Source organism: Rhodnius prolixus, unplaced genomic scaffold (assembly GCF_049639745.1).
Source record: "Rhodnius prolixus isolate KJV_2025 unplaced genomic scaffold, Rpr scaffold_5, whole genome shotgun sequence".
Classification (NCBI taxonomy): Eukaryota; Metazoa; Arthropoda; class Insecta; order Hemiptera; family Reduviidae; genus Rhodnius; species Rhodnius prolixus.
In genome coordinates, this window is record NW_027411624.1 from 11,381,229 (window position 1) to 11,408,174 (window position 26,946).

A 26,946-nucleotide genomic window follows, 5' to 3' on the forward strand; every position below is an offset into this window, starting at 1 on the left:
AAGGTGCAGAGTCACCATAATGTTTATCAAGCTTCTCTTTAGTCTCCTGAGGCGTTTTGCCTTTCATAAAGTAGTGTTTAATCAACACACGAAATTCTTTTTCGTCCATTTTTTGAAAATCACTCGACTTCCTCGATTCAAACGAATGCCAAACACAAAGAAACAGACCGATCTGGCTGAAACTTGGTGTGTGTTCTTCCAAGAGATGCTACTAACTAAACATAACCTCGATACGCGCCAGTAGTGCTATCTCTCTGACTTTGCACGGACTTTTCAAACGACCCTCGTACTTAAGTATTTCAATCATTTGTCGAATATAAAGCTAGCTTCTATTATAATTATAATAATCCAGCATTTTTGTGATGTTTTTTCTCTATTTTTTCTGTTACAGTTGCTGTGGTTGTCGCATTCTTCATCTGTTGGGCGCCATTCCACACTCAACGCTTAGTCGCCATCTACATCACCAACATGGATGGTCTGGGTCAGCATGTGTACTCCGTGGTCACTTACATATCTGGGATACTGTACTATGTATCCACAACGATTAATCCAATTTTATATCATATAATGTCGCTTAAATTCAGAGAGGCTTTCAAAGTGAGTATTCGTTTGTTTTTATTATTTTAATAATTTGTTGATTTCTTGGTTGTTTAAAGAGATATAATAAAATTTAAAAACCCAGCTGACAAATCTCTCTCTACATTACGAGGTCTGTAAATTAAGTAATGAGACTGATTTTTTTTTTTAATCAAAAAGAATTACAATTCTATATTGTCACCTTCAAAATAACTTCCTTCTGAAGCCACACAGCGCTGGAGACGTTTCTTCCACTGCTCATAACAGTGTTCGAACTCCGATACTGGAATAGCCTTCAGCTGGTCGGTTACAGCCGTTTGAATGTTTTCCGACTGTCCCAAAATGAGTTCCCTTGAGGTGATTTTTTTTTCACCTTCGGGAATAAGGAGGCTGAGGAGCCACAGGAATGTTTTTACTGTGGCCAAAAACTCGTTTATTGAAATTGCTGTGTGACAAGGAGCATTATCGTGATGCAACACCCACTTGTTCTTGATGTTTGGTCTCACACGAATGACCCTTTTTCGAAGTTTTTCAAGTACCTCTCGGTAAAAGTGTTCAAAAAAAAACAAATCAGTATGCATTTGATCTTCGACTTTGCCATCCTTGCTTTTTTGGGGCCTTGGAGAGGTTGAAGTGTGCCACTCCATGCTCGGGCGCTTGGTTTCTGGGTCGTACTCAAACACCCAAGACTCGTCACCAGTAATGACACTTTCCAGAAAATGGGGGTCATTTTCAATTGAATCCAAAAAATCATTTTGGGACAGTTGAAAACATTCAAACGGCTGAAGGCTATTCCAGTATCGGAGTTCAAGCACTGCTATGAGGAGTGGAAGAAACGTCTCCAGCGCTGTGTGGCTTCAGAAGGAAGTTATTTTGAAGGTGACAATATAGAATTGTAATTCTTTTTGAATAAAAAATCAGTCTCATTACTTAATTTACAGACCTCATATATCTGCCCTTGAAATTAATCCCTAGTAATTTAAAAACTAAGTCTGGCATAACTGAAGTGCTTGTGAATTTTTTTGGTATTGCTGGATTTTAAGTATTCTCTAATAAATGTTGGCTAGTGATTGTCCATCAAATTGTGTTTTAAGTACCTCCATTGTTATTCTTTACATTATTGGAGTTTCGTTATCTTGACTTTTTGATCCTAAAAAAAAGGATATAAATTTTACGCAGATATCTTTTGACTTGCCCCTTCTGAACTCCCTACTTTGATCTAATCACAAGAGAGAGAGAGTGTGAGAGAGAGAATAGGTCCTTTAATTAGAATTATCATATAAATGGAGTACGGAAATAAGCAAGTCTAGTAAACACTATTAATTATTATTTAGATGCTTTAGCCTTGGGGTCTCAAATTAACTAGTATATTCAGCTGGACATTTGTCTCATTAATTTTGTCACCAAATTAGTAATTTATTTTCTCATTTATGAATGTTCTTTGGCAGTTCTGAGGTATTTGAGGTTCAACAAAAAAAATGTGTACCCGCATCTTAGTACCACTTTCGCTTCCGAGCATAAGGTTTCGACTCTTGGCCAGAAATGTGTAACTAAGCCCATACCGTCAGTATTCCTATAACTGTAAATTTATGAGATTAAAAATGTATAAGTTAAAATTGTGATAATTGCAATGCAAATGAAATTAATTGAGTGTTCTGGTTTTAAGTTTGAAATATTTGATACGATTGCATTCTTGCTCTTAAGTAATAGCAATTGCTTAGCTTTAGGTTGTAGTAATTTTCTTTTTTTTTTTGTTAATGTAATTATTAAACATACAAATCACTAAACTATAAAATTAAAAAGTAAAAAAGAAACTTATTGAATTCAATAATATTGATTTTAAATTAATTATCTTTCATTTAAATTTATAATTTTAAAATGCTCTTAAAAAAAAATTATTTTTGGTTCATATATTATCCAATAGGTAGCGCGGGGAGCACTAAAATGAGTTCGGTGGATGTTTGTTTCAAAACTTGTTCCTTTAAGTAGAATAATTGACTACAATTCAGCCAGGAAAGATATCTTATTAAAAGTAGAGCCACTTACTTTTATAGTATGAGTTGTATCACTTTTTCTTTTTTTTTTAAACTGCTTTTATAATTCCAAAAGTTTTTTTACGTATATTTGGGATACGATATTGGAAAAAGTTTTTCAATATGTTCGTAGGACAGAGAAAAAAGTTAATATTGGCAAGGTTTTTATTGGGTTTTTGTAGTATCGCTAGATTTTTCAAATTTGAATAAAATCTTTTACCAGAAATGCCAGTTTTCAAAAAAGCTTTCTGATTTTTGGTTTCAACTTTTCTGGAAAACAGTCAGAAGATTTACGTTTAACTTGGTGTTGTGATTGCTTGAATATTGTAATTATTTTTCGTGGTGTACTCTTTATAAGATTTAAGTGAATAAATCGTACCAAATATACTTTAAATACATGTAGAACTTTTATTAAAATATTTTAATAAAAAAAAAAAATAATAATAAGGGTACTTCTTAAAGATATAAAGGGGTGTTGAAGGCATGGTTTGCTTTAAATATCAATATACGATTCTATAAATCGTTCAATATGTTTTGAACCTCCGAATTTGAAGAAGTAAAAGATAAGTCACATCATAGTCCATGTTAGATTTTTAATTTTGTGTTTCCAATGCAAATGCACGTTTGCAGACTGCTTAAACAATTATTTTTTTTGCAGAAAAAATTATTTATCTCAGAGAATTTCGATTTTGTTGGGTTATAGAGGAACTGTGTCGTCACATATTCTTAAACATTTATTTTTATTTATTTATTTACAATACTTTATAAAAAAAAAAAAAAACTTAGAAATTACATTTTATAAGACAGAAGTAGTAGGTAGATAGAACTTGGCAAGTAAATGAGTCTTACTGCAGCGCTCTCTAGTAGCCGGTTCAACAACAATCACTCCAACTGTACTATTTACTTTTTTGTAGTTTTATTTAATATTTTCTTCTATTTGTTTTACTTATTAGTAATTATAATTAATTATTTCTATAATTATTCCCTCATTTTTGTATTAAGTGCAATAGTTTTGCTTTCGCCATATGAATAGAATTTGTTGCCTCCCGTATGGACGAGTATAGTATTTCACTTCAATAGTCAGTTCAAACGCCTTGAAATCATACTTACCTGGCGTCGAGGTTACCATGATCATTAAGGTGGTTCCTCCAGAACGAGGCCTATCCATTGCACAAAGGGTAGGTTGACTTCTGTGAATGTCCCAAATGTGGATATCTCGGGCGCATAATTTTTGGTAGTGGGGACTGCGTTCGCGCTGTCCTCCTATAATATACATTACAAATCTTACGATGAAGTTTAATTCATTGAGTTAAATCTTAATGCTTTGCAAAGCTGTTATAACGAATATAGTGCATGCATTTGCATGTAGATGCCATGTTAGTTTATGTATCGATTGCTTTACGTACTGTCACGGTAGATTCACCTCTAGGTCCTATTATTTTCTTTTGAGGTTTATGTTACAAGCATATAGTAATTGTTAGTTGTGTATTTAAGAGAATATTTCTACAGAATATTACTTCATTTTGCTAAGCAGACTATAGGCAGTATATAATCCATGTCTGCGAATATAATAACGTGGTACCATCCTTGTGCAGAAAGCAATTAATTTCATTATGAGCCAGTGTGGTTCTATTAACACAGAGTCTTAATTTAACTCTCAACTCCCATAATAGTGTAGATTTTTAATTTTTTGATTCCAGCAGAAATACAGCAAGTAAAAAAAAGTTTCCAAATAGTCTCTCATTCTCACTCTCTCTCCCACCCCCCTGTCTCTCTAATTAGGGTTTTAGTCAGTAGATTAAAAGATTTCAGTAGATTAGGGTTAAAGTAGATTTCATATTTCGTTAAGGCGCGACCGTGGAAGTTAACCAAAAAAAAAAATGCAAAAATCGTCAAGTTGGTGAGCTATATGAGTTTTAATAAGGTTTAAATATGTTTGAAGCTGATTTAATTTCTTTTTTTTTGCCTCTAATTTTAAGGTCACAACTAATTTTAGGCTCCTTAGCAGCATAAGTTTTCCTTTGGTAGATATCTCAGACAAATAGTTGCCATCATGGCAAACTTATGTTTAATTATTGCGTTTTTCAATAATCATACCACAATATGTATAATATATACTTTGCTAATGTAATCAGTGATATAATTTATGAGCAGCTGAAGTCCAATAGACTGCCCTTTGTTGCAGGACACATACTCGAAGTGTTGTTGGCCGAAGAGGAAGTCGCGTCCATACTTGATCCTTTCTAGAGGCCGAGCAGAACCTGAAAGTGGCCGCAGTTTGACAGACTCATCAGCACAACATTCCTTAACCAATCAGCAAACAAATCGCCCAAATGACTCTTTTAGTCAACCAGAAACACAACCAATCATGGTTATGGAGTGCAAATCAACTCAATTGCCGCCATTATGTACAAGATGTCAACAACATCCAGAAACCGTTAGTTGATGGTGATATATCAAATAGTTCACTACGTGATGTGGATAAAGCTGCTCTAGAAGATGAACTTACAGCTTATATGAATGAACTAGCTAGGAGGCAGTTGTCTTGAGAAAGGCGATTAGGCCGTAAAAATAAGCGGTCTTCGCGTAATCCAAACAAATACCAAGCGAATGGTTTGGAGAATGTTACACGGCCAGTTGCATGAATTGCCCTAATCGATTTATTTAATAATTGATTTTTTGTTAAGGAATTTCTGGATGAAATACGACGTTATTGGAACTGATGTTAATGATAAAGAATAGGGCTTGTTTGTGATACAACCCTTTCTTATATAATAAAGTAGCTCTTTTGACTCTTTTGAATGGGTTCGTAAACAGGGTCACTGTTATTGTAAGTTCTCTGAGCTACATCGATTACCTTACAACAGGTTGATAGTCAGCTTATTGCTTGCTATCGATAACCTTCCGTTACCTTCCTCAACTCAATAATCAATTCGTTTGATTACATTACAAAATAACCTGAGATTAATTTACCTTCGAAGAAGATTATTATGTCAAAAACATTCGATAGATTTTATTATTACTTTAGTTAAAGTATTGCTTTAGGCCCAAAATGAAACTTTAATAATAATTTTTTTAGTTTTCACTTACGCTTCAATTTAATTTTAAGGCTTATTCTTAAATTCTATTGCTGAACAATAATACGCTAAAATGGAAATATGGAAGGTGCGAGTGAAATAGGAAAACAGTGATTCATGGCTCATGTTCTACTTAAAAAGATTACTGAAATATAGAACTTAGTTCAGGACATTCCTGAAGAAATTTACGTAAGAGACTGTCTTGTAAATCGAAACTCTCCGAGACTTTTTTTAGGTAAACATTTAATTCATTTTTAATCTAGTCGGGAACTCTGTACCTTCTAGAATGCTTGTCTGAAACTTTTTTAAATTAGCGCCTAGGCAGCAGTGTTTTGATTAGGCTTTCTGATATTTATTTGAATCAATCAGCTGGGCAGATCTGAAGTAAGCAGCCAGGCTTAACTTCATTCTAGAAGTTTTTTTTTTTTTTTTAATTTCTAGAAGTGTAATTGTTTTTCGAACGATAAATTTTGGTATGGCGTTAAATCCAATGTTTTAAGGTCAGTTCAATAATTAGTGGCTAATTGGATATTATCAAAAGCGCCTAATCCAAAAAAAACATCGCAGAATTATTTCAGAACAGAAAATTTTTAAGCCTTGGAATATATTTTACTGCAAACTACATATGGAGCAAATTGCTCTTGATACAGGTTAGTTTATTTGATGTTGGTTATCAGACGTACAAAATCCTCAAATTTCTTATCGTGTACTTCATTCTCAGTAATTTCTTTTTTGTTTATTATGTAGTGTTTTAAATTATAGTAGGGTTCACACTTGAAGGCACAGGAAACTGCAAGCCGAAATATGCTAGCCTCTGTATCATTGTGAAAATCCTGAGGCGATATATTTTGTAGTTGTTTTTTATTTAATAGATTATATTCCCAAAGAAAAAAAATCAAATCTTTTTTATCAATGGATGTAACAATCTTATGTTCTAATTATTTTTTTCCCTTTTGACCGGACCGTTTTTCGAGCTATTTCTACTTTTTTTTCGTATTTCGAAGTCTTCAACGAAATAATGTATTTTATTATTATTATTTTACTGGCAGATTGAGGCTCCCAACCTTTGCAAATGGTACATCACCAAGTTAAACATACACTGGGCCAAAAAAGTCTGTGAACACTAACCTAAATTTTATTACTTTTATTATTATCTTATTAGAAACTTCTTTTATTTTCAAATGAAATATACTATTCGATAGACAGAAACCAGAGTTTTTCATTTTATATTCAATCTTTTATTTTTGTTCAGCAGGAATATCACAATTAAATGTTTAACAAAACAACACCCCAAACGAATGCAAAAAAAGTCTGTGAACAGCTGTATAAATATGTAAAAACATTAAGATAACAAACAGAAAAACGATTGAATAAAGTTTCAAAGTTCTCTATTGTATTGTAGAAACCACTACAGTCAGTTTTGTGAATAAATAATCTAATTAGTACATATTTAACCACTAATATGGAAGTTCCCAGACCAATTCGAGAACTTATTGTGACGTTGCGAAATGAAAGAAAAAGTATTCGAGAAATAGGGAAGATAGTTCAAAAAAACCCTTCAACGGTGCATAATATAATTAAAAAGTACGGAAATGTGATTAGTAGGCCACGCAGTGGACGGCCACCAAAACTTAATTCCTTTCATAAACGGCAAATTCTGAAGTCTGTTCGAGAAGAACCCAGGACAAGCGCTCAAAAAATCAGTCAAGAATTATCAAGTGGTTGTGTAAGCGTAACACCACAGACAATTAGAAATAAATTACATGAATACGATTATTGCGGTCGAGTCCCGAGGAAAAAACCTTTAATCAATAAAATAAATCGTAACCGCCGATTGGATTTCGCGAAAGAATATGTTTCTAAGCTTTCTAGTTTCTGGGAAACCGTAATCTTTTCAGATGAGTCGAAATTCAATGTATGTGGGTCTGATTGACGACAAAAAGTGTGGCGAAAAAGAAATGAAGCTATGAAAATGAAAAATATGAAGCCTACTTTTAAGCATGGGGAGGCAACATTCTGGTGTGGGGTGCATGAGTGCTAAAGGAGTGGGCAAGTTAGATCTAATTAATGGTATGATGGACCAATATGTGTATGTGGATATATTAAGACGCAATTTAAAAGAAAATTCAAAAAAATTAGGGTTGGAGGGAACGTTTGTCTTCCAACAAGACAATGACCCGAAACATACCGCACTAAAAACTCGGGAATGGCTTTTAAATAATACACTCTGGCGCCTAAACATCCCTCCACAATTGCCAGACCTTAACCCAATAGAACATTTGTGGGATGAAATCAGCCGCGAAATAAATAAACGAGGAATAAGAAACCGTGAACAACTAAAAAACGCTATTTTAGAAGAGTGGGATAAAATTCCAACATTGACGACCACAAAATTATTAGGATCGATGAAAGCTCGCTTGTTGGAAGTGATTAGGAACATAGGAGGTCCTACAAGTTTTTAAAATTTATAATTCACGTACAATGTGTAAGAATGATTTATTTCTGCAAAGTGTTCACAGACTTTTTTTGCATTCGTTTGGGGTGTTGTTTTGTTAAACATTTAATTGTGATATTCCTGCTGAACAAAAATAAAAGATTGAATATAAAATGAAAACTCTGGTTTCTCTCTATCGAATAGTATATTTCATTTGAAAATAGAAGAAGTTTCTAATAAGTTAATAATAAAAGTAATAAAATTTAGGTTAGTGTTCACAGACTTTTTTGGCCCAGTGTATTTTGTAGTTGTTTTTTATTTAATAGATTATATTCCCAAAGAAAAAAAATCAAATCTTTTTTATCAATGGATGTAACAATCTTATGTTCTAATTATTTTTTCCCTTTTGACCGGGCCGTTTTTCGAGCTATTTCTACTTTTTTTTCGTATTTCGAAGTCTTCAACGAAATAATGTATTTTATTATTATTATTTTACTGGCAGATTGAGGCTCCCAACCTTTGCAAATGGTACATCACCAAGTTAAACATACATATACCCCACAATTAGAAGTTTGAGAAAGCAAACAGTAAAAGATTTTTCACTCTAATAAATGACTAAATTTTCATCTGATAATTAGTGGCAGAAAAAAGAAGTTGCAAAAAATCTGAAGTCTGCTAGGTTAGTTTAGCCAGCTATTTTCATAAAATTATTTTAGAATAACGAGAGTTCAGCATCATATAAGAGAATCATTTCTTGATTATTTGGACCGATCTTTTATTTAGTTTACATTTGGGAGCTTATTGAATTCTTTAATGTAAATTTATTTGCGAAAAATTCCAAGATGCCACCTTCATGAAATGAACTCAAGAATCTGCTATAACGGAAAGTATTTTTTTTTTTTTTTTTTTTTATGATTTAGGGCGCGTCAACATCTTAGGTTATTGGCGCCCGGAGCTTTTTTCAGTGCACTGCCGGCCTCCGGACAGTGTTCTCTCGTTACAGACAACACTGTACATCACCGGACAGTGAGCTGTAAGAAGCTCCTAGGAAGAGAAAATCTAAGGGTCAGCTGCTGGATTCGAACCCGGGACCTCCGCGTGGGAGTCCAGTATGCTAACCTCATAGCTAATCCCTTCCCTAACGGAAAGTATTATATGTTTTTTTTTTTATTTTTATTGTTTTTCTAAGATTAATTTTGATCAGACCAAATTCAAATTTTGTGAATAGAATAATAAAAGTTTATTTTTAATGAATTTATGACCAAATCAAATGATAATTAGTAAAAATTTGTAAATTTTCTACTCTTATCTAAGTCATTATGTACTTTTAACGTAAAATTTAAAAACTTTTTTTAGTTAAAAATAAATAATAACAGCGATGAGTATAAACTTAGAAGAATAAAAGTTAATCTACGATATAATGTTTTAATATTAGACATATATGTGTGTGTTTGCGAATGAATATAATTACATTATTAGTCTTAAGAAATAATTAAAAAGTAAAGAAAGAATACTTCAAAAAAGAAAAGTTAGCAACTGTTTAATTAAATTCAAAAGATTTGTATTTATTTATTAAAACGTGGTATGACATAATAAATTGTAATTTCTTTTTCTTTTTTTTCATGTTATACGTATACACACTTCAAAACGTTTATTTAGGCTAATTGGGATGAACGAATGAAGAGTACGGATGGATCCAAAAATGATTAATCAGGTGTTCAAAGCAATTTTCCGAGCGATGAGCTCAAGTGCAAACAGATATAGTGAGATTTTAATAAAAAAAATTATTTATTTGTATTATTTTGGATGGAGTTTATTTGTAGAATTTTATTCCAGTTATATCTATGCCATAGAATTTAAAACATTCTTGCATGTTTTCAAAACATTGTAATAAAAACACTTTTTATTATTATTATAAATAAGAAGGGATCACGCAAGGTTAATAATTTGGTCCTCTTTTTTTTATTTTTCATTATGGATTTTAGTTGTATTAAATTCCTACGAGACGGTATACTTATACTTTAACAACCACAAGAGGGAGTGTTAAATTTATATGGCGACCGTGATCGATTCGTGTCCGTATGCACTAGAATGGGGTTACCTCAATGAACAGATAACCATTAAGCATCCCATTTCTTAATTGCCCTAATTCAGTCATTTTTTTTTTTAAAGTGTTAATAATCAGTTGTTTCAAATTTTCCTTAAAATATCCCGACTTCCTATAAAAAAAAATTCTAATGTTTCAATTTTGTGTACATTTGGTTTTTTTTTTTAATAATATTTCTTTTAAATTTGGTGTGGTTGTTGAACAAAATGTTCGTGATTCAAAGAGTACACAATGTTGTTGGATTCTAAAGACGGGTAGCGGAACAATCTGGTATTAGTGAATCACAACATATTTTCTTTTAAAAACTACGCCCAAATCTGATGTAGAAACCAATTTGTTGTTTTTAGCTATTTTTCTGCAAAATTCTAATTTTCAAGGCAGGGAAATTCTTGGAAAAGTTCGTAACCGTTTTTTGAGTATCTAAATATGTTACAAAATGTTGAACAGTATAAAATAAAATGGAAATGATAAACATCTTATCTTCCCTAATGAATAATAATACTTCCATCGTGCCCTCCATACTGTTTACTGCTTCTTGAATTCTACAATTAGTTTTCTATCTGCTTCTTCTCTAAGCTTGATTACTTTTAGAGATGTGCTAGGAATTTGTTATTAACTTACGTCTTTAGAAACCTAATTACTTTTAGACAAAACACTAGATCAAGAATATGGCTTTTATTTTCATTAGCAAGTAGCTTATCAAGCAAGGCCAAGTCTTTATAGTAAATCTTGAGAGTACCCAGGACGGTTCTGACTGTTCAACACCTAACACATTCTGTCAATTTTTAATAAATTCATTAAGTAAAATAGATTTCAGATCTCAAAGGTAGTGTTCACTTTCTGAAATATTACTTTTGATTCAGGCATTCATTTGTTCAGTTGCAACTCCATTGTAGATTATTTTGTAGCCGTCAGTACTGCCTTGAGTTTTAGATTTAAGGATGATAAATGATGTCTTGTTTAGTAATGCTCTCAAATATTTGGTCAGGAAATTTCAATACTTAGATTACAGCGCCACAAAATTAATATATTTGTTGATACATCTGTTAAGGTAATTAGATACCATACATTTAATTAATAAATTGAACCTAATGCAGATATCTTTTGCCACATAGTAGGTACGCCTTCATTATCCTGAGTTAAATGGTTTATGCGATACTAACGCATTCTATAAGCCGCTATATCCTATTCAATTTAAAACTGAAAGTAGCTATATTCTACATCAAACCAAAAATACTGGCCTCTAACTCTATATCCTAGGCCTCTAATAAAACCTAATGAGCTTTACTTTAGGCTGCTAGTAAAGGTCACCTAGTTGTACAACTGGCTGGTATTACAGCCCTCTAAGCCCTAAGTCAGTCTAGCTACAGCAACCTCACATCTGCTCCTTGGCAAATTATCTCCTGATGGTATACAGATTCTGGGCATCAATGGTGAACGTTAGAGCTACCTCTACCATGATTAGGCTATATATATTTTAATTATAAATTCTCTTTATTGTTTCCTTCCAAGTTTCGCTGAATTTTATTTTTTGGAGTATTCTCTCTCTAAAAACCTAAAGGCTGTGCTTAATAGTAGGTGTACATTACAAGTATTTTTTATATTGACTCGGTTGTGATAATAATAATAAATAAAAAACTAGAAAACTCATTTCAAAAAAATAAAGGTACATTCAGCCTAAAAAATTTGTACAAATATAAATGCTAATAAAACTTGACATAGACTAGAATCGGTATATTTTCCATGTTTCAAAGATTTATTTGCAAAATGTATTAGGTTTAAAAGCTGAACTCTATTGATTATTTTGTGTTTTCTCTAATCATATAACAAAGAGAATGTATAATTATGTAATATAAAATATATGTAAATCAACCACTGTAAAGATTTAATAATTAATTAAAATGAATCATAGAATAAAACTGCTAGTTCCGCATTGTTGCTAGCTAACGTTGATTTTTATCCTGCGTAGTTTGATTTCTTTATTTGTGACCAGTTTACCCAAGGAAAACCAAGATATTTCATGTATAATAAATAGGATCATATCAATAGAGCACCCTTAGTCATTACTGAAACAGAAAGTTTTAAGCAGAAAGCAAGCTTTTTTTTTTCACGAAAGTAAAGTACCGAACTGTGAACACAAGAAATTGTGAAGCCGGTTTGGATAAAGCACTATAAGTATCCATTATGGATAAAAAAAAAACTATAAATTGTATCAATCTCACTGAATAAATAGAATTGCTCATTTTTGCATAAATCTATAGGTAAATAAATAAATAACAAAAAAATATATATTAAGCAAAGCTTTCATTAAAATATTGTACATTAATAATAAAGAACAAAGAACAAAAAAATATATAAATATATTTTTCTTGATAAAAGTATAGAGTATTCGAATATTAATACTTAAATGTGCCAAGTTTGTGGTGCTTATAAATAAAAGTAAATACTAATTTCATCAAGATTGTAACATACACTAAAATAAATGGATCTTGTATTTTTATGAATGTATTTATTTATATTATAAATATAATTTTTATTTAAAACTTTTAAATCTTTTATTTTTTTTTGTGTGTGTTAACATATTAAAGGACATTAGGATGAGTTCTTAAAAGGATTGGCTGAGAAAAAAATCAGCAGCTGGATTCGAAACCGAATATATTATAATATTATATTATAATATTATTATTCTATCATAATTGTGGTTGTCGGAGATTGCTGATCTGCGAAAGCATTTCTTAAGATTGCGAAGAATGGCGGCACAAATAAGGCGAATAGCATGGGCTTAACTAATACGAAAATGATCGTATATAAAGCGACGAAAAAAAAGGTTCCGGCGAGCCATTACCGGTAAGTAGTAAGGCTCGTTGCCAAAGAGCCTGTATTTCACTTTGTGACAGTTTATTGATTTTTTTACTCTCGCGCCAGCATTCCCGTTTAAGTATTGCTTCAAAAAGCCGATATTTTGACTTCAAATTTGGTTCAGAAGCTAGATATTTTAAGGAATGAGGACATTTTATTTTAAAGAAATTTTAATCTGCCTGGGCTTTTCCTGATTGTGGGGGAAAAAAATTTAGGTCCATTATAATAATAATGCTTTATTTCATAATAATAAAACAAATATATACAAAATTATTATGTTTCTTTACATTCTACGGCATGGTAAAACCGTCTGCCGAGGTCCAGGGCAGTACACAGTGTAAATTCCTACAAACAGTATGGATTTTTTTGTTATAATTCTCAATTTAAAATAATCTAGCAATTAGATAAATATTCAACCTGAGTATAAACATTTTTAACGGCGATGTACCTCTTAGAAGTTACGAGGTTTAGGAAGCACTTTTTATTTTTATCTCAGGACCAGTAAAAATTTTCTTTTGTAGCTGAGCGATCAATATTACGCAACTGTCAGAGCCAATCAATCACCTAAGACTCTACACTTTTTTAAAAGATTCAATTTTAGTGTTTTAGTTCAACACATGTAAATAGTAATTTATTGCCTAAACTTGAAGATTAAGTCAAGTAACAGTTAATAAAAACATCAAATCTGAAGCAAACCTTAAGAATTATAGTGAGAGAAAGACGTATGAGTAAGTATACACTCCTAATTTTTAATTAAAACTTGATAACCCAAATCCAAAGACAACTGCATATTTAAAACAATTTTTTCTTTTAGTAAGATCAAGTTATAAATTAAATTTTATCGGGCGGTCAACCAAAGCGATAGAACAGTCACCAATTAAAAGGAAAATATTTGGCTAATTGCTTTAAAAGATCGAATATTGTTCGAACGATTGTAAAGTTTGACAAACAAACAAAAATTCCAAAGGTATAAGTGGGAGTATTAATGCTTGATTTTTGAAGTGACTAAATGTAATAATTAAAAGTTTGTCATTTTTAAAATGATTTGGTAAATTATTCAAAATTAAAACGTTAGTTGTATGGTGTCGCTATCTACAATACCTGTAACCAAACTAGTTTTAAAACGTCACCAACGATTCTTGCCTGGACTTGTTGGCTGTTCCGTGTTATGAAAGCCAGTGTGTAAGCGACCTCGAATAGTTTACTGTGGTTACAGGTTTGTGCACTACGACAAGCGAGTGAATAGTTTTATAGTTGAAAGTGGGCGTTTACCGCCATGACAATATGTTGTTAGTTTTGCTATATTTTGTGCTCAGAGTAAATGGACAAAGATATTTTGACAAAGATGGACGATATGTACCACCTAATAATGGTGAGGACGTTGATCTCAATACATATGTTTATAATAATAGAAGATATGGACAATCATACAATCCGTTAAGACCGTATAATGTAGATTTATATAATCCAAATTCTTACAGTCCTGGTGGATATAATGTTCCATTGGATTTCCACCCTGGAATGCCTAGACCAGAAGATCCAAGATTTGATGTAAGTAATGTTTTTAATACTTTTGAATTTTCCTGAATAGCAACAAGTAGAAAAGATTGTGACGTTGCCTAGGAGACGCTTTATTAAACCACCTGTTTCTATTTACCTGATGCTCTCATTACTTCTGAATTTTCTGTACAGTGTAAAATATTAACCTAATGTTTCCTTAGTTGAAGAACAAAGAATCTGAATAGCTTACGAATTTTACATTAATTATGTAACATGTTCCTCATTAGAACACTTAGGTACTTACTTAAAAAATAAATCCCAACAACAAATAAGTAAGTTTACTTACTTTCTACTAAAAGAATAGTGTGAAGCATTCTTAGGATTTTGTCTTACTTCTATTTTATTGTTTTTAAATAATTAAAATGTTTTATTGGGCTGCTGTGAATAAAATCAAGTCTGAGTCTAGATTTTAGCCCCAAACTAGAGTCTCTGCCCATCATTGCAAGCTAATAATTATTTCACCCATAATACATTTTTCGAAGTCGTCTAAAAACTTGGGGAAAAAAAGCATAAACGCATGGTCTATAGGTGTGGGTTGTGTCCCCCAAGACTATGGAAAACTCGAAACTTGCTGTTCCTTATTCCTTAAGTCTGTACTTATAATTGCAGACTTTTCAACTTTACAGTTCTGATTACAGGAACGTTCTTTATCAGTTAATTTTTTTTTATGCCCATATACTTAAATGAAACATGATGTATGAAAACCTTGCTGGCATCGTTTACAAAAATAAACAAGTTCACCTTGATCTGTAATGTCTCATATTCTGTACCGAGCAGACCCCCAGACTGTGGGACTTGAGTCACTTTAGTTACATAGTTCAGAACTAAATTTGCCTCTATCTAATAGCTCCGTGAAAGCTGCTTCTTATACATTTTTGACGACCGTTGTCCTGGAAAGCTCTTTCCCAAATGAATGGTGGACTGAAGGAAAATCAGGAACCTCTCATTTTTGGATTTTGTGTAACTCCTAAACAAGTTTAAAACACATTGTTCTGAATTCCTCTATTTTAACATAGAAATAACTAACTAACACGTAAGTGAATTGCCGAGCACTAACAGACCAGTCCCGAATTTCAGGGCGATTATTAATTTTTCTTCTCACCACTTTATATGCGTGCAGTTTTTCTTCAAATTAAACATAAATCTTTTACTCCATAAAAAATGGTTCTGTTGGCAGTGCTTTCCGTTATACCGTCGATTATATAATTAATAAGAAATTATGTATTCATTTTTAATGTCCATTTATTTAATTATCAAGTTTTAATCAATGATATCTTCGCTTCTCTGCCATTGAAAAAGTTACTCTTTAAGTTTAACATTCGTACTTTTCTCTCTTTCACTTTAGATAAAAATAAGGGCAGGTTCTTGTACTAATTTTCGGCAGTTATTAATGTTTGTGAATTCACCCATTGAATTATCTCAACCAATCTTCTGTCTCCGGACGTAACGTAAAACTAGTTTAAAAACGAATAGTTTCTGCTATTTATTTAAAGTTAGAACATTTAATTCTAGTTATCGAGTTTCTTCAGTTGAGAATAGATGACTCTCTTCTTCGTTGTACTTCTCACCTTCTTCTGGACTATTCGCTTCTTCACTGAGCTGATCATTCAAAGTCAAAAGTTAAAGATTCTTTCAACCAGTTTAGCTGGAACCCGTTAAAAACAAGTTCTTAAACATTGCTGATACATACTAATTCACCTAAAGTTAAAGCTTCCGTGGTAAAAATTTTTTAATAGCCAATGGTCGGTCCGAAATCGATTGTGGTCAGTATTGTATACTTCACTTGTTGTCAGGGAAACAATTTGTGGAATTACTGGCCTCGCTATTTCAGGGAAGTTAATTATATCTCTAATTTTCTTTCAACGAAACTAATGTTTACTTTTTCTTTGTTGAAAAGCAATCTGCTTTCGAATCAATAAATTTTCGAAGTAGAGTGAATACTGGATAGTGGTGTTGTCACCCTTGTTTAATTGGAACTTGAACTTCATTCTGTTTTGAACGTGTTTAGTTAATCAAACAACATTGGTGCCTGTAAAAGTTACACTTCTGCTAAATTTGTAGTTACCGTAGCGGCCTCTGTGCTTGGTCAAAAGTCTAATTTAGTGTCTGTTTTTACTGACCCAAAACTTGAGTAATTTTTTTCGCTAATTTGTTTTAAATGAAAATGATGGTGTGTAATCAGATATACAGTTCACAGATTTTCAAATTTGGAATTGCAGCAATGCTTTTAAAATCTCTTAATAAGTATTGATATCGTACAATGCACAGAAGTGGCATTATTTTTAAAGCAATGAGTCAGCACTCGCTTACTGACGTAACACACTCACTCCATTCCTCCAGATCTCCCTAGATGACTCCCCCCAAATGAAGAGAACCAAGTTCTCCAGGGAAGTTCCCTGGAAAAAAAGGTGTCCAATGCACCTCTTCCCCTTAACGTCTCCACCAGACATATCAGATTAAGCAGTTCTTGGCTGGGTTCCACCAACACTTATAACGGGTTTCTGATTTTTTGCTTGAATTCGTTTTTCTATAAAAACTTAATATAATAGAGTTTTGAGAAGATTTGTGTTAGATTTAGCTTAAGTTGTTAACAAAGGTGTAAGGAACGTTGTTAGTATAAAGGATGCTAAGAAGTATTTTGATCGTTCATTTATCTACTCAGGTCACTTTTCTTGAAGGCTCTTTATTTCCTAAATCCAGCAATGAATTCAATACATTGTAAATCTATGTGGTATTACTTAAATATTTAGAATAAAGAAAGCCATAGGTATAAATAAACACTGCTACTGATTCATTTTTAAAGTACCTTTCTGGTATTGGGCTAATTGTTGCCCATAATTGGTTATTGGGATGTAAAGTTTATTATATTAATACCATAAAATATAAAATAGATAAAATTGCCAGAATTAATTGGCAACCTTGTGACATATATTGGAGGAAATATGGAGTTAATAAAAGAAAGTCTGTATGATGGAAACCAATCAGAGTTATTTCTAGTGAAAACTGATGTGAGCATTCATTCAAAAACATTTTCCTATTCTCCTCGCTGTGAAACAAATGTGAGCCAATAAAGAAAGTAAAAATCACGTCACGAAGAGGGAAAATTCGAATATTAAAGTTTCTCTCTGGATATTTTTAAAATGTAATCATTGTATACCAATGGTCACCCAGATCAGAGTTCAGCCAATAGCCTAGATTTTCGGCCAGTTTAATTAATTTTTGTGGTCCAGTCCAGTAAATGTTTGTAGTGTTGTCATAATCAAGCAATTGCTCTCTTTGTTCTAGTTAGGGATACAGGTAAAAATGGCTCAGTTAAAGCGGTATATTTCGGCACCATCATCTTGCAGTGAGGGAATGGTGCTTAACCAACTTCATACCAGCTTTTTATTTGCTTTAGATAATATTTTATTAGCAGTAGGATAGCTTTCTTATTCAAGATAGGTTCAATTAGCAAAATTTTGTAGCTTTTTTTAACAACAGTTCAAAATTGTGAAATTTAAAGTGAAATCATTTATCTCTGAGAACTCTTTCTGTGGATCTAACAGTGTCCTGGTTCTAGTAATTCAATCGTTGCTTTTAGTTCGTACACAGTTTTTTTGTAGTCTTGGCTTCGTCTTAAATCAGATCTTCTTAAAACCAGGGGCATGCAAAACAAAGATTTTTGAGAATGTACGTTACTTTAAGGGGGTTGCCCTGAAGGTGATCATTTTTTCATTAAAAAGAAACAAAAAATAATAATAATAATACAAAAGGAAAACAAAAATGAAATAGATCTAACATAGAATTTATTCTCACAATTAAGTGAATGTTTTTTTCTAAATTTAGCGAAATATAATTGCACTTTGATGCATCTTTTTTTAAGTATTTTCAAACCAACATACAGTGGAGTCTCGGTTATCCGTCATGACCGGGACCGGACATGTGACGGATAGTCGAATAGACGGATAATGGGAAAAAAACAGGAAAATTTCCAGATTCTTTTGTTTAACGTGTATAAAACTTTGTATTAACTGGTATACATGTTTTATACGTTTATACGCTTAAGCCTTAAAGATCAGGTGTCTTTCATTATTCAATTCATTCTATTGTGTATTAAAATTAATGAATACAATGTCTGCGACATCTAATCGGTTTTGTGGGCGGTTTTGTTTGTGGTTGATCTTTTTAGGAAAAAACCCACAAACTGTCGAATGATGGACACGAGTATGTACCTAAAAGACAAAGGAAAAAGTCTCAAAAGAAAATATTCACACTCGGTTTTATTTTTTTTTAATTTTTAAATACTGAGGACAGTAACGGTTAATTGGAATAGACGGATAAAAAGGTGACGGATAACCGAGACTCCACTGTATATGTAACCTCATCTTGTATCAAAGTATTTTAAACCACGGCCACATTCTGATACAAAAATTTTACCCCATGCCTCTGCAGTTCATCAGTTTCTGCAGTAGCTTCAAAGAGGTGATTTTAAAGTGGAAGATCACCCAGTTCGAATCCTGCGTATAGCTACTTTTTATTTGTTAGACAAAATGTTTATAGTAAATTATGAGCTCCTGCTTCCGTCTACGACACCTGATTGGTAGTCGGTCGTAAAGCGATTAATAAGCGATTGCTTTCTTCTTTTTCACCCAGAAGCTAGATAGCTAACGCCTGACACTGGTCTCAGTCTAAGAAATGATAACTGATCTTTTACTAGCTCATTACTTGGTACGAACGTACAGTCAAACGCCTTTTTAGAAAATATATGTAAAATACACATATGTATATAGCTCCTTTTTTTCCCCAGTAATAGAAATTAGGAGCAATATAAAAATTTTCGTTGTCATTCAGCTCTTTCTTTTACATTGTATAGAGAATTCCATTTATCTTTCGAATTAAATCTTGTTTGCACTTATATTTCTGGTTAATAGTGTGTACAACATTAAATATGCTGTTTGTAATCCATTTGAGCCAGAGTTTTTGCAGTACTACGTGATTGATGTTGGAAATCTTATTGAATAATTAAATTAGTTAATGGCAATATTTTAAAGTTAACTTTTTTTTAAGAAAAAAAAAATCCTAAAGCTTTTAGCCTTTTTTTACTTTCCTTTCAAAGCTCTGAGCTCTTTCCTTTTAAATGGAAGGAGATATTAAATGAATAATTACGAAATCAGGACACACTAGTCTCAGGATTTTAGGATTTTTTTTAATAATTAATTAATAAAGGAAATTAAAAGATATTAGTAATATCCTTTGCTAATTAGTAATTAATTTATGTAAAAATTACTTAAGAATTGACTCAATTTCCTCTTGACAAAACTTAATGACGTAACTCATTTAACGGTGTTCATTATTTTTATCTTATCCATCACCTTCTGTTATCGTAGTTATTATATAAATAAGATTTCCCAGAAATTAATATTTTGAGTTACTCCGATTTTGAAATTGTATTTTGCTATGATGAGATACAGAGAGAAGAGTCAATTCAATGAAAACGACTGAACACAATCTAGTAAGCATCTAACGTTGCATGGAACCCTATTCGTAGGTGGTGTGCTCTTATATGTTCGCGAAAACCATGGTTTGTATGATTTATAGTTTCATTTTAGTGTAGTGTTTTGTTTCTACCACATTTTGTTTTATAAATTAAAGACTTTTGAAGAAATTCCAAATTCGAAAAATATAAATTATTCTGAAATTCCTTACTTATTATACGTAGAACTTAAGAGCTAGCGCACTTATGGATTATGGTTTTCAGCCATACCTATAAGATTTAGCGGTCATTTTACTATCCAAGCAAAAAATGTCATTTCTTACCTTCTCGCGATAAACTCTTGCTAAACTGAAGGAGGAGGATATAATGGAGGGTTAAACTCAAGGAGAGTTATCCTGCTAAAATTCTCTTTCCTTTATTCTTCATTTGAAGAAACTACCTTTTTCTTAAATTTTCTGTTTTCTAGAATTTTTTCTTGCATTTTTCTTAAATTTCTTATTTATTTTCTTTTTATCTATAATTTTAATTTGATAAAAGAACGGATTCTACATTGAGTTAGTTCAAAAGTATTTCAAAAATAATTTATACTATTTAGTAATTACTACATTGTAGTATATTTTTGGTGCCTTCCTTAAATAGTCTTCAACTGATCGATGCTCGACGTTCTCTTTGCTTACTGATAAACCTTAAACTGATAAGACTGAATATTTAATAAGCACACGCCTTTTAATATTGATTTATTATTGTTTTTTTGATAACTCACCGTTCAACAATAACAATCAATACATGTAAAGGTAAAATAACTTTAAAGCATACAGAAAGTATAATAAAGTATATATATATATGACTTCCCGATAGTTTTCTAATTGGATATTTAGCCTTGAATCCGTGGTTGGTTAGTAAAATGGAAGTATTGCAATAAGCATTTTAAAAGTAAGGGTAATTTTAGAGAAATATATATTAATTTTTTTACCGGCAAAGTAAATCAGTTTAGTCAATTTCACAGGTAGGATTGAGAATGCATTCTATGAATTTCAGTAAGTTTTTTTTTTAAATTAAATTTTTAATGGATGAATTGGTGCAGATGGTCTTAAGTATTATTTTAGTATAGGATTTCATAACTTCCCTACAAAATACTATTTGTCCCTCTATGTTGATGTCATGATAACTGTCGTTCCGGTAAACGAACACATACAACAATTACTGACAATCTAGAGAACAATAATTGGCAAATAATTTCCTAATAATTATAAGTAATTAGTGGAACATATTAAAAAAGATAAATATATTCTACAGAAACTTGAGTATAAATCGCATCAACCATTTATACACAAATGCAACTCAGCACAGAGCCTACGACAACGGGGCATTAAAACTAATATCCTCGGACTTCACCTTTTGTAGTTATATATACACCACAAATTGTAATTAAAGGTCTCATAACTAACAAGGTATCATCAACTATGAAGGAATACAATATCATGCCAGATCGAAAAAAAAGCACTACGTCCCTATCGCTTGCTTAAAGCCTTGAGGTAAAGTACAACAAATGTTTTAAAGCCTGAAAATTACGTTCCCTAAACAAGGTTTACATTACAACACCTAAAGAAGGGCCATAGATTCGGTAATCAATTACAGAACTCCTCATGACAAACAAAACTCCCTTAAATAATACAACATTCATTGCAAAGATTTGCCAGTCTCGTATATTCGATAAGCTTGCAACTTTTGAGAAAATAATGAGACAATACAAGATAGACATGAAGGACAGAAAGGAATATCCACACCAAAACGCTTTGCCATAAAAATACCAACTACCCTAGGATTATGGAAAAAGAAAACTACACAGAAAAGAAATATACACAAAGTCAAAGAGCAATCTCAATGAACTAAAAATTAGACATAAATATTTTAAATCAAATTTATAATAATCAGTAAGCAAAACTTAATCAAGAAGGCAGTGGAAAAGTTAACGATGCGGTCACCTTATAACCGCAACGTAGTATAACCTTAGCATAGATCTACCCATACGTGTATTAATGTAGTGTCTGAACCACTCAGGAGCTCCAATTTTTATGCCGAAACGTTTGGCAGCAAGAAAGGAAGTTTAAGTTAAAATTGACAAGTGAGTGACATATGTATTATTAGTATGTTTTCTAACGTTTAGTGCGTATACTGTTACAATTTTGTGAATAAACGGAAACTGTCAATTTTATTGATTATTGCATTTTACGAGAAAGATAGATTAGTTGGGATTCTAGGGGACTCTACAAAAATAAGGCACTCTCGCTAATCATAGCTTTTTCATCTAAATAACGTTAAGTAACACTATAAGCACTTAAAATTTTGTTATGCTTCAATAGTTTCAACTTAGAATATTTATTTTAATAATAGTCAAAACAGTTCAAATAGTTTATTGAAATATTTGTCGTTGAGGGAGAGACAAATAACTCCTAATTATTGATAAATTCTCGCGCTTCGGGCGGCTATTACGTAAACATTCGTTTGCTGTTGACTAATTTATGACAGTTTCTGCTGTACAGTCTGCCAGAGACAATTGATCTTTTCTACATTTAGCATTTATTACAAAAATTGCTCATTAAATTTAATTCTTGATTAAGATAAAGTCTGGTGAGATTCACATCAGATTTCTTCACCAATACGGCGATGTTTATTGTTTCAAGCACGTTTATTTGTATAATAAATTTCGCATTTTTAACACGATTACTATACGTTCTTTTTAAGCAGAAAATAAAGTCACGGCTTTTAAAAGGATGCAGTTGTTTTTAATAGTATTAACAGCAGCAGAGAACTTGTTTGTGACCTTGCCTCTAACCTTGTAAATCCCATGATTAAAGCGAGTTTCAGAATTCAATAAAAAAAAATAAAAGCATCGTTCGCTATATTGAATCTATCTTCTACTACATAGGAACTTACATGCATAGGTTACTACATAAATATGTATATATAGTATACTAGAATGTCTATCTCTTTGTAAACATATAACGTCTTTTAATTCAATTATCTTGTATGCCATATGATATAACAGTTCCATTCGTAAAGTGAAGTTTGTAAATATAATGCTGGAAAATTGGTATCACTTGTTTAAGCTGTATATAAACGGCTTATTCATAAGAATGTTATTGAAATAAACATGAATTTGGAGTACAGAGAGAGCTAGTATAGAATAACCTTTTGAATATGAATAATATTACATAACCTAGGCTGAGGTAGGAATAACTTGAAAGGCATGTATCTCTTCATGGAACTTAATATTGTTTAGTTTGTATGGCTGGCTGTTTATACTTTGAGTTAATAAATTTGCATTTTAAATTACATTATTAAATTGTTCAAACATAAAGTAGTAGGTTTGTTGTCAGAACTCGTTGCTGTAAATTTCATTTACTGTATAGAAGTACATAGTATTAATAAATTTATATATAATTTAAACTGTAATGTTTAAATGTATACATTACTATTGGTATAGTTCCTGAATTAATTCTTTAAATTATAATTATAAATTTATTTAATTCCAAATTACAAAATCAGTTCAACGTTCCTCTTGCAGTTAACATATTTAAAATTGATTTTTAAATTTTCTCTGCTAGATTAAATTCCCTTTAATAATTAAAGTTAGTGGTGCGGTTAACAATAAATGGCTTTCTCAACAATTACAGTAGAATATGGTAGTAATTGAACTACTCCATTTATTAATTGTCTTTGGGCGTACTGTTCTCATTTTAAACATTTTGGTCCTACAAAAAAGGAGTTGTGTTGGAATCAAGGAGACATATATGCAATAATATGCCTAATAAAATTCATCTTAGGTGCATAAAAATATTTCTGAATTGAAATATGAACGTTTTTTATTCTTCATCCTACTACGGCTTCTATTGAAATTGTAACATATGAATTCAGAGTTTAAACAGTAGTTATTGCTGACGGGCACCTAGGTATGTGACTGTGAATAACCAAAAGTTATTATTGACTTTTAAACTCTTTTTTTTTCGTACGTCTCTTGAATTTCTTTATTAACTTCCACTTTTGTCTATTTGGTTAAAAAAGAAATGCTCCTTTACATTACATATTTCTGTTACTTCATTATCCAGAGAATTTTCCAAGTTTTTGGAATTGTAATTCAAGTAAGGCCCAACGTTAAAATGATTAATTAGTTATTTCAAGATTTTTAAAACAAACATATGATTTGAAAATACTAATTTTCATACTTCCCTAAAGGTAAATTTATAATTAGACAACAAATAAGGTGGTATTTTTAATCGGAAAAGTATGCAAGTATGAAAATTTTGAGTTGTAAAATTAAATTACGTCATCTCAATAAGTTTAGATACGTTCATAAATTTCCCTGAATTAGATGAATAATTTCGAATGGTGATTCAGCTAGAAGTCTGATTTCATTGATAAATTTTGTTATCTTTATTTGTGTTATGAAATTAGTAAAACAATTTAAGGTAGTCGGCGTGTTGAGATATAGCCTTTGTTAGTCACCTTAAGGTTACAGATTGTACTCTAATCTTAGAATGAATCATTCGCAGATTAACAATGTAGATTGTACTTAAATTATTAAAGTATTTGTTGATTCCAATAATTCAGGAAGATTCAAGTTGTTCAATACAAGATTTTTTTTTAAAAAAAGTCACCCATGTTTATTTTTTATTTTTAATTATTTTACTTTCTTTGAAGAAATGAATACTTATTATTCTCTCTCTTAATTCTTCTAAATTTAGTTTTCTCTAAATATATTTTTTTTTGATAACTTGAATTTTTAATGCGTAAATAAGCAAAAAGGGAAGGGAAATCACTCAAATAGTTAACGCGAAGGTTCGTATTCCTGCTTCCTCAGAGCTTCTTACAGCTTATTATCCGCTGATAGTGTTATCTGTAACGTGAGAACACTATTAGGAGGCCGGCAGTGCATTGAAATAAGCTCAAGGTACCAATGACCTCAGTTGTTGACACGTTTTTATTTAAAAAAAAAATATATTCTTTGCGAATAGTAACAGTCTTCCATGAAGATTTGTCAATAAATAATTGAAAACTGTTAGTATGCTACTGGGTGATGTGTATGAATTGTGGAATATTGCATCTGTGTAACAGTAGTGGCTATTATGAAGTATTATGAAGTTTTTTATGATTAATTACGAGGGTCGTTTGAAAAGTCCGTGCAAAAATAAAAACTACTTAATTTTTTGGGGTAAACCTTTTTTATTTTTCAACATAGTCTTCTTTTAGGCTTATACACTTCGTCCAACGCTGCTCTAGTTTGTTGATCCCTTCCGAATAATAGGATTTGTCCAAGTCTGAAAAATAGCCATTCGTTTCTGCAATCACCTCCTCGTTTGAATAAAATCTTTTTCCCGCCAGCCATTTCTTCATATTGGGGAACAAATAGTAGTCCGAGGGAGCCAAGTCTGGAGAATAGGGGGGATGTGAAACAAGTTGGAACCCTATTTCCATTAATTTTGCGACCACAACTGCTGAGGTGTGAGCTGGTGCGTTGTCGTGATGGAAAAGGACTTTTTTGTGGGCCAATCGTGGGCGTTTTTCTTGCAGCTCGGTTTTCAAACGGTCCAATAACGATGAATAATATGCACCTGTAATAGTTTTACCCTTTTCCAGATAGTCGATGAGGATTATTCCTTGCGAATCCCAAAAGACAGTCGCCATAATCTTTCCGGCCGAAGGAACGGTCTTCGCCTTTTTTGGCGCAGATTCCCCCTTGGTAACCCATTGTTTAGATTGTTCTTTGGTCTCAGGAGTCTTAGTCCTGCGGATTCTTCTGAAACAGCTGCAAACCGTCCTTGCAACACTTCATACGATTTCGTTTTTGGTCAAGCGTGAGCAATCGCGGCACCCATCTTGCGGATAGCTTTGTCATGTCCAAATGTTGATGCAAAATATTATGTACCCGTTCATTCGAGATGCCCACAGCACTAGCAATCTCAAGCACCTTCACTCTTCTGTCATCCATCACGATATCATGGATTTTATCAATGATTTCTGGAGTAGTAACCTCAACAGGGCGTCCAGAACGTTCAGCGTCACTTGTGCCCATATGGCCACTCCGAAAATTTTGAAACCACTTATAAACTTCTAATCGAAGGTGCAGAGTGACCATAATATTTATCAAGCTTCTCTTTAGTCTCCTGAGGCGTTTTGCCTTTCATAAAGTAGTGTTTAATCAACACACGAAATTCTTTTTCGTCCATTTTTTGAAAATCACTCGACTTCCTCGATTCAAACGAATGCCAAACACAAAGAAATAGACCGATCTGGCTGAAACTTGGTGTGTGTTCTTCCAAGAGATGCTACTAACTAAACATAACCTCGATACGCGCCAGTAGTGCTATCTCTCTGACTTTGCACGGACTTTTCAAACGCCCCTCGTAGATGTTAGGAAAGGGCTAAATAGACCAATATAAAGTACTGATTAAGTAGTTTCTCTTGATTATCATTTATTTCAAGACTATAAGAGTGATTTTTAGAATTACAAGTAGGGAAAATTCAACTGTACACCCAATATTAGAATAAGGTTCAATATAGTTGAACGGTGAAGAGACTCCTGAACGCTTATGGCTGAATATTGAATGATCGGAGGCGAATGAGCTTCGATTGTTAAATGAACAAAGGTGAGTGAATTTCTGGGCGTCCCTTGTGACTTTGCTCTTTGTACCTGCATCACCTGTGCAGCTAGTTTTCGTTCATTTTTGTTTTTTCATTCTGCTTCTGCCTGTTAAAATTTCACATTTCATTGATTAAAATTGCATTTTTTTTCTTTGTTTTCTATTTAGAACGTTACTATTTCAACG

At 32.1% G+C, this 26,946-nt stretch overlaps 2 protein-coding genes and 1 non-coding gene across 5 annotated transcripts in view; all 3 read left to right on the forward strand.

Annotated features, from left to right (window-relative positions):
• LOC141458910 (pyrokinin-1 receptor-like) overlaps positions 1–12,731 on the forward strand; it is a 165,752-nt gene extending 153,021 nt beyond the window's left edge. The window contains 3 exon segments of the mRNA XM_074137490.1: positions 392–597; positions 4,795–5,039; positions 5,041–12,731. Coding sequence (XP_073993591.1) covers positions 392–597; positions 4,795–5,039; positions 5,041–5,158 — 569 coding nt within the window. The 3' untranslated portion in view covers positions 5,159–12,731.
• On the forward strand, positions 3,712–3,873 carry LOC141459013 (U1 spliceosomal RNA). Its single transcript, XR_012461360.1, has one exon. It is a non-coding gene; the product is annotated as a U1 spliceosomal RNA (small nuclear RNA).
• Positions 12,732–14,232: 1,501 nt separating the features above from the next.
• The window catches only part of Gli (carboxyl ester lipase-like protein Gli), a 33,450-nt gene continuing 20,736 nt past the window's right edge, over positions 14,233–26,946 (forward strand). Inside the window, exon 1 of one of the 3 annotated variants that reach the window (XM_074136584.1) lies at positions 14,233–14,637. In XM_074136584.1, the coding sequence (XP_073992685.1) occupies positions 14,371–14,637 (267 nt within the window). In that variant the 5' untranslated portion in view covers positions 14,233–14,370. The remainder of the gene's footprint in view (positions 14,638–26,946) is intronic. The other 2 variants (XM_074136585.1, XM_074136583.1) reach the window with 2 other exon arrangements.